General features: G+C 34.1%; 2 protein-coding genes and 1 non-coding gene across 3 annotated transcripts; 1 reads left to right on the top strand and 2 right to left on the bottom strand.

Annotated features, from left to right (window-relative positions):
- Window positions 1-2,028: 2,028 nt before the first annotated feature.
- On the bottom strand, window positions 2,029-2,100 carry TRNAW-CCA (transfer RNA tryptophan (anticodon CCA)). Its single transcript has one exon. It is a non-coding gene; the product is annotated as a tRNA-Trp (tRNA).
- Window positions 2,101-5,661: 3,561 nt separating this feature from the next.
- On the top strand, window positions 5,662-6,891 carry LOC129889755 (trihelix transcription factor ASIL2-like). The gene has a single exon (XM_055965179.1). It carries the CDS (start codon window positions 5,662-5,664, stop codon window positions 6,889-6,891), a length of 1,230 nt encoding a protein of 409 aa, XP_055821154.1.
- Window positions 6,892-8,546: 1,655 nt separating this feature from the next.
- LOC129888745 (light-harvesting complex-like protein 3 isotype 2, chloroplastic) lies at window positions 8,547-13,288 on the bottom strand. The gene is made up of 3 exons (XM_055963738.1): window positions 12,783-13,288; window positions 9,675-9,812; window positions 8,547-9,049 (listed from the first exon to the last, which is right to left on the bottom strand). Exons 1-3 carry the CDS (start codon window positions 13,165-13,167, stop codon window positions 8,799-8,801), a joined length of 774 nt encoding a protein of 257 aa, XP_055819713.1. The 5' UTR covers window positions 13,168-13,288; the 3' UTR covers window positions 8,547-8,798.
- Between the last annotated feature and the right edge of the window lie 1,590 nt (window positions 13,289-14,878).

The following is a 14,878-nucleotide window of genomic DNA, read 5'->3' as shown; positions in this document are numbered from 1 at the left end:
AAAAACTCCTATTGTAATTTGATCTACTATTGCAAGTTGTCTACCTTATTTTTTAAAAGATACTAGTTCAACCAGCGATTAAGTTAGAATTTCACTAAAGCATTCCAAAATATAACCTGGTAGCACTCTTGAGTGCATTAAATCTATAAGATTTAACTAAAAAAATATTGTAAATGACTTGTTATAACATATAAAATTACATCGCTAATGTAAAAAAAACTTATATCATCAATAAATATAAAAAAAATAATTTAAAAATAACTTCAAATTTGACCTGCTATTGCAAGTTGTCAACCTTATTTCTTAAAAAGTACTAGTTCAACCAGTGACTAAGTTAGAATTTCACTAAAGCATTTCAAAATATAACTAGGTAAACTCATGAAGTTAATGAGATTTAACATCTGTTATATTTATATAAAAATATTTTTGATCTTGTATATGTAATATAGTTTTCCTCCAAAGAGTCTTCTGATTCCCTAGCTTCCACATATCCCTTTCCAAATATTATTTTATTTGATCAACAATCACTAATTTAAGTATTATTACTATACTTTATTTATCATTATTCCTATACATCCTATCAGACGAATCTAGATTGATGATAGATAGACCTCTATGGTTGTGGAATAGAGTGTGGAAAGTAAAAATGGGAAAAATTATGGGCTTTGTTAATGGCTATGCTAGTGGTCCTAACTTTGGTGATCAATTTAATTCTCGAAGAAAACAATTTTTATAGTAAATGAATGTGTTTGTTAAACATGAAAAATTCAATCTACTACTCATGATAATTATAATGTGCAGTTAACAAATGAAAATATCACAAATAGACAAAATTTCTTGATTTTACATTTTACTTGGAAGTCAATTTTGGAACTCAAATAATTGGAATATCATATGACAAGCCCTTGGATCATGATCATGTGAAATAGGACAGTTTTGGTGGCCTAGTCGAAATTTCCTTTTTAAACTTCAATAGGTATTTTGTGAAAATTATGATTGAGTGATGGCAACACGTGCACCAATGATGGATATATCAAACGATAATAATTCGTAAAGAGTACGATGTAAGCAGATCTTATGTCAATATTTATGGGGTAGAGTGATTCTTTCAAATAGACCCTCGACTTATAAAGAAGTGTAATCAAAGAGTGAAGGAAAAATAACGACAATAAAATAGCAAGATAAATAAAACAAAAGAAGCAACAGGTAAAAATGAAAGTGAAGAGTAAGGTGCTACGCGAAAACTAATTAATGCTACTAACTAAGGAGAAGATGAGAAGAGTATTCTACCCCCACATAAAAATACGACAACACTCAACTACATGATACTTTTTTATCCTAATTCTCGACCTCCAAACCTTTCTATCTAGGGCTTTGTCCTCGGTAAGCTAAATATATGTCATGTCCTATCTAATCAATTCTTCGTAGTTCTTTTTCATCCTACCTCTACCTCTTCCAAAACCTGTTATAGCCAATCCCCTCACATCTCCTTATTAATGTATCCTCATCGTCTCTTTACTAGCCAATACTCTGTTTGTACAATAAATTAGATCTAACCACCAGTATATATAACTTATCTTTAAATCTTGGTGACAGATTTATATCACATAGTACCCCGACGTGAGTCTCCCTTTATCCACTCCGCTTCAATATGATGTGCGACATCAATACTAATCTCCCTATTTTCTAAAATTATATACCCAAAATACTTGAAACTATCTCACTTAAATATAACTTGCGCATTAATCTCACTTTCGCCTCCATGTTATACATTACATCACTAAATTAACATTTCAAATACTATGTTTTTAATCTTTCTTATAAATTGGTATTGACCACTACATAGAAAAACTAAAAAAAAATAATCATTCCACATGATAATTTTGGTTGCATCACTCTAAGTAAAGGATGTTTTAACTCTAATACTTAAAAGTTAATAGGATAGTGGATTTCAAAATTTAAATTTATAATTTTATTTTAATTTTTTCTTTTTTAAAAAAAAAAGGAAGATCCTCTGGATCGGGGGATTGAACCCGACGTGAATCGAACACGCAACCTTCTGATCTGGAGTCAGACGCGCTACCATTGCGCCACGGATCCGTAGGTGACAACCACTGCACTAAATTTATTAAATTATTCTTCAAAACTGTGCTTTATTTCATTTTCAAATAAAATTAAACTATCAAACCAATGTTAGAAAATTAGAGAAATCCCATATTTCAAATAAAAGTAATCTCTCTCCTAAACTAAACAATTCGATAGCATTCAAAAATAAATGATTTTTGGTAGTAAATATTTGATAGACTCAAAAAGATATATTTAAAAGCAATCTTGTGAAATTAAATGATTATCATTAATTCACCAAGAAAGAAAAAAGGAGATTCGTATAATAACATTACAATTTAGTATTATTCTTTTCTTTTCAAATTTTCAAATTTTTATGATTACTATATGTTATTTTGTCTCAATATTTTACTATTTTTTTTTATTGTTGTTGATTTTTTTTCGCTGTTTATTTAGCTGAGAATTTTTCGAAAACAACATTTCTATCTTTTCAAAAAATAATTTTTTTTTGCGTATAATCTATCTTCTTCAAATCTCAATATTGTTGTTGTATAATAACATTATAATTTTGGTGGAGATAATGGATGAAACAAAGTTTATCGATTAGAGACAAAGTTTAGAATTTAATTTTTGATTTTTTTATCATAATTTTTTTATTTATCTTTCTGAATAAATTATTTATACATATTAAATAATATTTTAATATCTAATACAATGTTTTCGTCAATATTATTGAATTTTCCCGAACATGTAATTATGATTGTGGCTCTACTTCTACTATCCATAGATATGGTGTGAGATTGTTTCTCTCATCTTAAAAATTTGAATTCAATAACTATACATTAAATATTTTTGACAAAAACTATTTCATCTAATTAGTAGAGATCTACCCGATATAAATTCAAATTAATCAGACTAATAAATCTTTTAACACCAAAATTGTTTTTTCAAAAAAGTCTATGAAATTAGGTGCGGTAGATAGAAACTACAAAGAGGGTAAAATTAGTCCATGTTAAGCACACAAGTATAAATGCTTGCTAATAAAGTCAATGGTTCACTGTTTAATATAATTTATTTTCATACACAAGACTTGAACCTGAAAATTATTTATTGAAAATGAAAAACCGAATTACAAGTAAGGTCCGCGTGGACTTACATTTGTTTTTTTCTTCACTCTTTTTTTTAAAGATATTGTTAAAATAATATTTAACTATAGAACTTCATCTTCTATTTTTTTAAGAACATACCTAATGTAATTCAATAAGTATGATTTAAGGAGAATAAAGTATACACAGATTTTACTTTAAAGAAGTTGTTTCGATAGACCCTCAGCTTAAATAAAGTCCATCAAACAATTTGAAAAATGGGATACAAACATAAGAGCAATAACAAAATAACGTGAAATGGAGAATATTAGATAACAAACCAGAGAAAGAATAGTAGCGATAACGAAATAATGCAATGATCGAAGCACAAAAAACACAAGCAATAGCCAAAATTGAAGATCAAGAACTATGAGAATAATACTAGCATGAAAGAAAATCCAAGTATATCCATCAAACGTATTTCTCAAAAAAGCGAGAGAACGTTCAACTATCAATTAACCTTTTACCCTAATCAGCGATAGCGACCTCCCAATTTTTCTATCTTAAGTCATATATATCCCCGATAAAATTAAAATACGCCATATTCTGTCGAATAACTTCTCATAATATTTTTGATCAGCCTCTACTTTTAATTTTCCAAACATTGTTACCTTTAATAGGCATTTGGACATGAACTTTAAACTTTATTTGATCAATAAAGCCGCACCACAACTTACTAACCGCTAGGCTGCCTTGCTACACCACAACTTATTACATATTTATGTTTTAATTTTTTTTTAAAAAATTTAAATTCTCTAATTAAAAACGATAATATTTATTTCACTCATGATGTGATGAAGTGTAATGGTGGTGAAGTGGTGGAGTAGGTGTGTGGACACAAGAAATAATGAGATGTGGGTAATTTTGGTCAATGAAGCCACCCATCTTATTGGCCGCTACCTTCATTTGCCCACCGTACCATATCATATACTAGTGTGATAACAACAACGAAAATCCCGTAAAGCGAGATTCGAAAAGAATAGAATATACACAATTTTTTTTTGCTATTTTATATTGTTTTCGAAAAATTCTGACTCGCTATTATGATAATAGAACATTTCACTAAGCAATCTGTCATGGGCTTGTTTTTTATGACACACAACAATAGCTAGACCCCCTACCCCAAAACCACTAAGGGGTAGGGTGTGGGTGGGTCACAGAAATATCTAAAAAAGTGAGTCGTGAAGGGTGGGGTGTGGGGGGTGTGGTGGTGGATTGGTGGAGTAGGTGTAGGATGTGCACGTTAGCATTATCAAGACTCTCTCTATTCCCTTATCCTTTTGTGTGTCATCATTCATCATAATCCCCACCCACTATTAAGCAAACAACTTGCCAAAATTCAATGTCCACTCTCCACCACCCCACAAATACACCCCCTACCTCTCAACATCATCATCCAACAAATTCAATCTCCATCACTACCATCTCATCACATGTGCTATCTTGCGCCACCTACCCATTCCCCCCCTCCACCCCATTGTGTCTTCAACATCATCATACAAGTACAACAATCCCAACCACCTTTGCTATCTTGCTATTTATTATGGAGCATTTGGTAGCTTGATAAGATAAAAATAATTCATATATTAATTTTTTATATATTTTATATGATATTGGGCAAATAGATATGAAATGAGTTATTTATATATAAAATTAGTACGATATTTGATTGATAATTTAAAATCTCGCATAATTTTATAAATGAATCTATATATTATTTTATGTGATATAGAAAATGACATAACTAATACATATATAATTAATTTCTACATAAAATAATATATAAATTCATTCATAATTTATGCCTATATTATTAATATCTACGTAATTTTAACTATACTTAAAAACAATATGTGAATATTTTTATATTATTCTTTGATGATCCCAAAAGACCGAGGAGGCTGGATTAGCTGAGAGACACACCACACATTATGTCTCAACATCACCATACAACCACCTCAATAACTCCACCACCTTCGCTATCTTGCGCCTCTCTAACACTTCTCATTCTCCACCTTATTTTCCTAACTCATTGTCTATCTCACTCAACATCATCATACAACAACCTCCACCACCTCATCACCTTTGCTATCTTGCGCCTCTACCATCCCCTACCCCAACCCCCACCATTCACACCACCCATTATGTCTCAACATCATTCATACAACAACCTCAACCACCCCACCACCTTTGCTATCTTGCACCTCTATCTAGCACTACCCACCCATTCTCCCACCCACCATCACCACTCACCACCTTATTTTCCTCTACTCCTTTTATATCTCACTTCCTCATCAGCAATACAAACAACAAACTCCACCACCCCACCACCCCACCACCTTTGCTATCTTGCGCCACTCTATCACTACCCATTCACCACCCCTATTTCTCTTGTTTTTTATTTAAAAGCCACTCAATTTTGCTATAAACAAAGCCACACACCCTTTAAACGATGTCGTCTAACGTTGATTCCACCGTCGCAGTAGCAGAAGATGCCATCCCGGAGGAGAAGCCGCAGCCGGCGCGGCAGCCGAGGAGATTTCCACCGCCGTGTTGGACTCAAGAAGAGACGTTAGCTCTTATCGAAGCCTACCGTGAGCGGTGGTACGCGCTCCGACGTGGGTACCTACGGACGGCTGACTGGGATGCGGTGGCAGCTACCGTAACCAGCCGCTGCCCAGATGCTTCTCCGGCGAAAACCTCAGCTCAGTGCCGACATAAAATGGAAAAACTCCGGCAACGCTACCGTGCGGAGAAGCAGAGATCCCTTTCCTGCCCCACCGGTAGGTTTTTCTCATCTTGGTTCTTCTTTGACAATATGGACGCCATGGAAAATGGTACTACTGTTGCAGCAATCAGATCTAATAATCAACAAATCGCTGAGAAACAACAAGGGGTTCCTGCTGTTTCTAATGATGGGTATTCTTTAAAAACGATGATTGATCAGAATTTATTGAAATTGAAGATCAATCCGAAGAATAATCTAAATTCACCCCCGAATTTCATGTTTAATCATGTTTTAGCTGCGAAAAACTCCGAAAAGATTAACTTTGCTAGTAGGATTCCAAATGGGTATTGTTCTTACATGGATATGGGATCTAACAAAGAGGAACATCCACATGATCTTGAGTATTCAAGTGGGTATAGGATGAAAAATGGAATTTCAATGAAAGCGAAGCGAACAGGGAGGATTATTGGAGATGTAAATGGTGGGGGGAATTTTGTAATGAATCCTAGTTATGATTGTGATGAAGGAAGTGAATATAATGGAAGTAATGCTAGTGATGGATTCCATATTAGGAATATGGGTGTTGGTGTTTCAAGTTCAAGAAGAAGTTATAATAGTGGGAATGTTGAACAACAACCCAATCTTGATTCTAGGTTCAGTCCTGGTTTGTCGAAATTCGGGAACAAGGGAGGAGGTGGTGTAGGGATGAAGAGGGGGAGGGATCCCGTGGAAGAGATGGTTTTATCGATTAAGTTATTAGGCGAAGGGTTCATGAAAATGGAGAAAATGAAGATGGAAATGGCAAAGGAAGTGGAGCAGATGAGAATGGAAATGGAGATGAAACGTAATGAGATGATACTTGAATCACAAAAGCAGATTGTGGAAGCATTTGTGAAGGTCTTAGGTGAGGTTCACAAGAACAAGAATGGGAAGACTGTTTCACCTGAATCATAGCTCTCTAAGGCTTTATGTTGAATTCCATTGTTTCTGGAGGGCATTGGAATGACAACAGCGATTCAACGACTCAATCCCAAACAAGTTGAAGTACGCTCGTTTTGATGATTCTTGATTTCTATTCCCTGTGCTTTACATTTGCTATCTATGTCTGAGTTGTGTGATCATAGTAGTTGATCAAAGTTTTAGTCTTTTAGATCTGTTTGCATTTTCCAGGCAATCTGTAACATATAGTAATGTGTACAGCTACTAGTTTTAGTAGTAGTAGTTGTTATTTATATAGTATTGTGTTGTAGTAGGATTATGAGAATTGAGAAGTGAGGAAGGATTTATCTTGATCTAATTCTTAAAGAAACTATTTTGCCTTAATCAATTGGTTGACTGCTTTACTTTTGTTGGTATTTGCTTTGAATATACATATGCGGCTCCTTAAACTTGCTCGAATATTTTATTTAGTCATCTGGACTAAGGCTTTGTAGAACTTGAAGTGAGATTCATTAGATGAATAATGGAGAGTTCATGTTGATTTGCATTGTTTCTGGAGGGCTGGAGGGCATTGGAACACGAAGACAGCGACTCAATCCCAAACAAGTTGGATTATGTTTGTTTTGAAGGTTCTTGATTCCTATTTGTCTGTGTTTTTCCCCCTTTTAGGTATGTTTGCACTTTCCAGGCAATCTGTAACATATAGTATTGTGTACAGCTACTAGTTTTAATACTCCCTCCATCCCAAAATAAGTGTTGCTTTAGCTTTTCATGCCCATTAAGAAAATTAATAAATACAAAGTATAGTTACTAAGTTACTCTTATTTATTGGATGTTTCTTGAGAATTGAGCACTATTATGTAGTTCTTTAATATAAGATTATAGTTGGAAACAATACTACTTTTTGTCTTGAATTCCTAAAGCGACACTTATTTTGGAACAATTTTTTTTAGCTAAGCGACACTTCACTTATTTTGGGACGAAGGGAGTAATAATTGTTGTTATTTGTATAGTATCGTAAGAAATGTTATAACTCTTTTGCTTTCATCAATTGGTTAACTACTTTGCTTCTGTATGTATTTCCTTTGATGAAATTATTATTTGAAAAAAGCTTTCATAAGGAAAATATAATTTGCTTCAAATAAGGAAAAACAAGTCCATTTTACTAACTAATTTCAAGATTATTAATTGTAAGCTCTCAGTTCATTAATTTGAGCAAGCATTGTTAAAAAAAGTAATGTAATCTTTCTGTTTTTACAAATGTTTTGACTCTAAAACTCTCATGTTATCCTTAATGTGATAGATTTATAGTCATGTAAATATTTATGACTTATTTTAAATCATAAGTCTCAAATAATGTTAAAGTGATAAATTTATTCCCAGATACCACTATTGCCAGACCTGCAATCAGAGTCTCTTAGAACTACAAATGAATTCTATGTTGCATGGACCCTCCAATAACGTTGCCGTACCATGTGTCTAACTCTCCAAAAATACATAGCTTTTAAAAAATCTGATGCACATCTTGACAATATTTTTAAAGAGTCCGAACAATATAGAGTGAATTGACCACTCTTTTAACTTTGATTCTGTCAAATCAAAGCATCATTAACAAGATAAGATGCTTATTGATCAAAGTATTACAAAAACTGAGTATTACCAACCCAGCCTGAAAATGAAACTTGGGGAAGTTATATTTGCACTAAAAGGATTGGAAACAAAATATTCAGGATCAGCAAAAAGACTTTACAACAATGGCAAAAGAACTAAAAATAAAAATCATTGCCCAGAAACAAGAAAAGGCTCAATAAATACATGGCAGCCCGAGCACGATTAACATTTTTCCTTCGACTAGCATAGAAGAACTACTGTATTACATTCTTCCGTAAATATGAAAAACTAATGTTCTACGAGGAGCAATCTCAAGAATCCTTCGAACTGCTTGAGGTCTCGTCTTTCCAAGATGCTTGCCATTGCTTATCATAGAAAGTAGTCTCTTCCAGCAACTTTTTGATGGTTTCTAAATCCTCGTTTTTGCGGATTAGGAGGACACCAGCCACGGCTACAAACAATAGTGTTTTGCAAAAGAAATTCCCCATTTGGTCGACGAGGCCTACACCAGTCAAGCTATCCACAAAGTAGGCCATAAAGAAACCAACCATTGCAGCACGACCTGTACAGGATGCAAATTGCCCCTTAGTTGATCAGCTTAATCCTAATATACGCACTACTTTGTGTGTGAGAACAGGAAACGATAGCGAGCAAAAAGGATATGAACCTCCTTAAACTCTAAATGAGACAGTTCAAAGCTGGAATGGTCAGAAAACACAGAAAAAGTTGAAGTACTACTAAAATAGAGTCCGTTTATGTATATTTTTATTGCTATTGTCCCGTTACTATCTGTTATTTCTTGTACTTCTATTCTTTTTTTAGGACTGCTTAAGTCGAGAGTCTATCAGAAACAGTCTCTCTATCTCTACCCCACTTTGTGGAATTATACTAGATATGATGTTGTTGTTATGTATATTTTGGTCCTTAAAGGAATGAAAGAAATAGAAGATGTTTTGATAAAAGTCGTCAGCAGTGTGTGTTTTAAAAATTAGGATCTTGAAACTGTTATGTTCTAATCCTGGTGAAACACGCAGTTCCCTTTGGATGCAAATTCATCAACTTTTTAGATTCCCTGCGTATTTGAGGGGACAAAAGTCTTTTTGGTGTACATATTCGCAACCAGCTCGGTGAAATTAATGAAACTTCAATTACTTATCAAGAAAAAGGAAAAGGGACATGAAGCAAACCATTGAGACGTTCTGCTTCAGGAAGATGGAACCTCTTCATCCATGCCCACCAAGGAATAATTGAGGTGTCGAAAAGCACAGGGTCTTCATTACTTGATGACTCGGGGTTATCTTCTAACCATTTCCTTCTCCTAACCTCTGCAAATGAATAGCCATCAATTGTTAAATTGCGATAATTGAAAAGGAGACTGTTGATAATGTCTACTACTAGGCACAACTGATTAAATCTTAAAACCAAGCAAGCCAATGTATTATCAAGAAGGCATCACATGTAGGTAAACGACCGTAAGAAAGGATGAAAGATTGCAACTTTTTAAAGTGTATTAACAAATGAATCTAGCGGAGGAAAAGGGATCAACAACATGCAGTTAAAAAGTCATAACTGCATATAGTCTGAAATAATCCATCAATTCAAGAAAGTCCTCATTTCATGTGAGTAATATTTTGAATTGAGAGGCATCTTTAGATGAGCATCTTCTCATATTGTCTGTAATTGCATCAAACATACATATAACTCTAATTCAAGAGTTTGATCAAAACCAGCCAAAGTGCAGGAAAGCACATCTATCAATACCGTCTTGTCCATGGATACCCCATGTTGTGTGCAGCAAATCCTTCACAAGAAAACTTCATAAACAATTTTGCTCCATAATATTTTAGTAGCTTTATTTCAAGCTCATTCTCAATCTTCTAAAGTTCATCTCTTCCCCTACTTAAGGTTCAAAAGCATTTATGTGTCTTACTTTCCTTCTTAGTCTTTTTGAAAAAAGATTGCCTCTTTCTCTATCAAGTAACTCTTAAATTTCCATATCTCACATGACATGTTGAAGGCTCAAGGTTCAAAAGACAAATTAGTATATTAGACACATCTTTGGTTTAAGACCACATGATTCAAAAATACCCCTTATTTTCTTTAACTCCGCTTATTCAAACTAAGACACCTAAAATGAAATGAAGTAATGCCTTTTGACTTCTTCATTTGGTGATCAAAACTCACCATTACACCATCTCCAAAAACACTGGTTGACATCAAATTGAAAAATGATCCAAGTCATATATAAAACAATGTTATGGTAGTGTGAATGCACACCCACTTTCAAACCTATACCCGTGTAATAGAAAAGAATCATCCAATTTACTCTTAATGAAATGCCCTTACAGCTATAGAAATGATATGGCATGAGCAAGACCACAAGCTTTCTAATGCTACTTATGATGTGCCGACTAGTTCCTTTTTATACTCAGGCTACTAATGTTGCCTTAGACTTGCGTAATTTTGGTGTCGTTGTGCCTTGGAACTTCTCCAGCGTCGCTTCGGGCAGCTTAGCTCCCTGTAAACTTATATAGCAGACTAAGTCTGGGCCTTAGCTAGGAAGTAACACAGCCTTCGGACCTTATCCCCATAATTTCCTACCTTTCATCGGTTCTGTATCATTTGATTCTTGGTCCTGGAAGTCTATTCGTCGATTCTGGTTAGATATGGTTCGGGCTGGAGTGATTTATTGATGGCACTCGGATTGGAGGTACTCCCCATGATACTCGGTTGGGTGCTGATCCTACTTCTGATCGATTCACCTCTGCTAGTGGTTTAAGTCCCCAATTCACTCCATCGAAAACAGTTCAAGTCTTTGCCTTGGTATTATTTCCTCCGTTCAAGTCCCAGGCTTTTCTTAGCCATTGTTCAAGTCCATCATTGCTATCAGCCTTGGTTCAAGTCCATAGCTACTATTTACCTTGGTTCAAGTCCTTGGTCTCTTTTGCACGTTGTTCAAGTCCACGATTTTCTAAACCTTGGTTCAAGTCCTTGGCTACTTTCAAATCTCGGTTCAAGACCCTGATCCTCCTATACTTATTCGGTTGAAGTCCTTAAACTCTTTTATGCTTTGGGTTCAAGCTTCAGGCTTTTGGAATGGTTGGGTTTAAGTCCGCGGAATGTTGTAACACTGTTGGTACTACATCGGGTTTCTTCATCTCGTTTCAACTGTCCTTGTTCCTATCAGGCTCATGGTAGTCCGTTCGGTTTGTTGCTTTATATTTGTGCATGAGCGTACACGTCGGGTTTATGGGAGCCCGGCAGATTTAACTAGCTTCTCTTTTTCTCTTTGTGTGTGAGTATGCTCATGTATATACCTATTTTGATTTCTTGTTCCTGTCTCTGGTTGTGTTAAGTTTTTCACATTTTAGTTACTTTTGCTTTCCTTGCTCAGTAGGCCTATGATGCATACTGGATACCTGTTGTTTTGGTACTCATACTATACTCTGTATCTATTTTTGTGATGCAGATCTGAGTACCAGCTATCTACGTTGATTTTGAGCCAGCTGCAGTCTTGATCGGAGGCGAAGGTGAGCACACAGCGTTCTGGATTTACCCGTCTTCCTCTCTCTCTATATATATTTTGTCCGTCTTTTGCATTTTGAGACAATCTTGTTTCTGGCTATGCCATCATCAAGCCTAAAAGCATGCATATGTGAACTCGTGTGTGCCTTATAAACCTCCTCACTTTCCTCTCTCATTTCGAAGTGGGATTTGACTAAAGTATCATATGAACCACTTCTTCATATGTTTTCTACCTTAGAATCCTGTTAGTCCTTCTTTGTGACCCATCCTCACTCCTCAGTCACGGGCTTCACAGGTTCTGTGCAATCACTGACTTACAAAAACTATATATGCCTGTGCTTTGCAGCTACAAAGTTAAGTATAACAAGTACCAAATTTGTACCAAAAACATAGTTTGAGATTAGCCAAAATAATTTCTTTTAGAACATTGGTTACTTCTACTTGGTCATATAAATGAATCAACTTCAACAAAAAGCTGAACAAAAAAATCAAATTGGATATGAACAAGACACAATCTCACACTTGATAGTTGAGGTATGAAACTCGAAGAAAAAACCGGTGTACTTGACCCTTAGCACTTTTCGCTTCACAGAAGCTTAGCCAAACAGGGTACAAGTCTTAGCAAGTAGAGATAATTAGTACCAAGAACATAGCTTAAAATTGGCCAAAAGTAAATATTATAACTTTAATTACTTCTACTTTAGTCATATAAATGAATCAACTTCAAGAAAAAAGAATCAATTTGGAGATGAACAAGACTCTTATCTCACCTGCATCAATTACAGAATCCCAATGAACCTTCCCATCTTTCTCAAATTGCTTCAACTCCCAGGTCCCTCCAACCCACCTATCATCCTGAAACTTCCTCACCCACTCCGTCTCCGTCGCCGGAGCAACGGTAACCACCGCTGGCGACGACCCATTTGAGTTTAACGGCACCCCATTAGACCCCTCATCTTTAACGTCCTTTTCTTTCTCGATAATTACATCTGAAGAAGAAGAAGAAGAAGCATCAATGGATTTAGGGGAAATCAAGAAAAGGAAATAGGGTTTTTTGAGAGGTAAAGAGAGAAATGGTTTGTGGGTGAAGTGGGATTTTGGAGGAGAGAGAGATGGGAAATGGGGTGGAAGAGATGAGAATAAGGGCATGGACATTGTTGAGTTGTAGCTGTGAATTTGGTAGAGAAGAAGAAGAGCTCAGAGCATGGCGTGTGTTTTTTTCGACAATCCTCAGCCGCAAAAAATGGGGACTTTGTATAGCTATTGTTACTGTAATTTACTCCTTTTACATAGTAATGTATTTTGGCTTGACATTAAATTTTAAAATAATTAAAATATGTCAAATGTATTACTTTCTCCATTTAAAATATTGATTATAGAATTTGAGGAGATTAGAGTATATGTATATTTTATTTTTAATTTGTGAAGATAAAGAAAGATTGTTTTTAGAAGATCTTGACTCTAGTATAGAGTGTAGGTATACTTTATTTCTAATAGATAAATATATCTTTTAATTTGACCTTATTTTATAGTAAACTTTACCTAAATCCCATAATGGAAAAGTCTAATTACTATACATCCCTCATTGTACCAAAATTATCCGATATCCCCTTTTTTTTCAATTTTTCTGATACATTAGTGATGTATCTGATACATCAATTATCTATAGAGTAATTAATGAAGATCATCTATTTATGGATAGTATCTTAATATAAGGTATGATTGGTTCTTTAAATCAATTACTGATCTAATTAATGAGATTAATTTGGTTAAAAAAATAACGGTTGTGTACGTGAAGATTCAAGCCAAAAAACAGAGCAAAAATTCAAATCAAATTCGATTTCATTTTTTTTTCCAGTTTTGGTGATACATAAGTTATGTATTTGACACATCAATTTTAGATGTAGAATACTTAATGCATATCAGCTATTTATGGTTAGTATTTTAATGTAAGTTTTGATTGGTTATTTAATTGAATCACTGATCTAATTAATGAGATTAATTTGTTTAAAAAAGCAACTGTGATGTTCATGAAGATTCAAGCCAAAAAATAGAGCATCGTCTCGAATGAAAAAAACAGAGCATCAATTCAAACCGAAGTTGATTTCAATTATTTTTTCACTTTTGCTGATACATAAGTTATGTATCTGATACATAACTTTAGCTATAGAATAGTTAATGCACATCAGCTATTTATGGATAGAAAATTGAGATAAGGTATGATTGGCTCTTATAGTTTCGAATCTCAATGGGTGGGACGGGATCTTCTTGATGACGTATTTCATTCCCTACATTGACATGAAAATGGTTAAATACAACTTGAACTTTATACATAAATACGATGTATCATATGCATTAAAATATCTGATGCATGAGATGAGATTCTGATACATACAGAAGATGTATCAGAAGCAGTTATATATTATATTCTGATACATAAATGTAGATGTATCAGAATCATTAAAACTTGAAACAACAGAAAATGACACTTAAACATGATGTATCAGAAATAGTAAATCTCCAAAAAATTGTATTTGAAAAAGACATTATGTATCTGATACATAAATGTAGATGTATCAGAATCATTAAAATTTGAAACAACAGAAAATGACACTTAAACATGATGTATCAGAAATAGTAAATCTCCAAAAAATTGTATTTGAAAAAGATATTATGTATCTGATACATAAATGATATGTATCAGAATCATTAAAACATGAAACAACAGAAACTGACACTTAAACATGATGTATCAGAAATAGTAAATCTCCAAAAAAATGCATTTGAAAAAGACATTATGTATCTGATACATAAATGATATGTATCAGAATCATTAAAACTTGAAACAACAGAAACTGACACTTAA

Source organism: Solanum dulcamara, chromosome 5 (assembly GCF_947179165.1).
Source record: "Solanum dulcamara chromosome 5, daSolDulc1.2, whole genome shotgun sequence".
Lineage (NCBI taxonomy): Eukaryota > Viridiplantae > Streptophyta > Magnoliopsida > Solanales > Solanaceae > Solanum > Solanum dulcamara.
Note: the sequence above shows the minus strand (reverse complement) of the source record. Positions and strands in the feature narration are given on the sequence as shown.

Excerpts from the sequence above, each read along its gene's own strand:
- LOC129889755 (XM_055965179.1), top strand. The coding sequence starts at position 5,662 with ATGTCGTCTAACGTTGATTCCACCGTCGCAGTAGCAGAAGATGCCATC.
- LOC129888745 (XM_055963738.1), bottom strand. The coding sequence starts at position 13,167 with ATGTCCATGCCCTTATTCTCATCTCTTCCACCCCATTTCCCATCTCTC. Across the intron at positions 9,813-12,782 it reads GGATTCTGTAATTGATGCAG|AGGTTAGGAGAAGGAAATGG; the intron begins GTGAGATAAGAG and ends ATTCATTTGCAG. Across the intron at positions 9,050-9,674 it reads TGAAGCAGAACGTCTCAATG|GTCGTGCTGCAATGGTTGGT; the intron begins GTTTGCTTCATG and ends CATCCTGTACAG.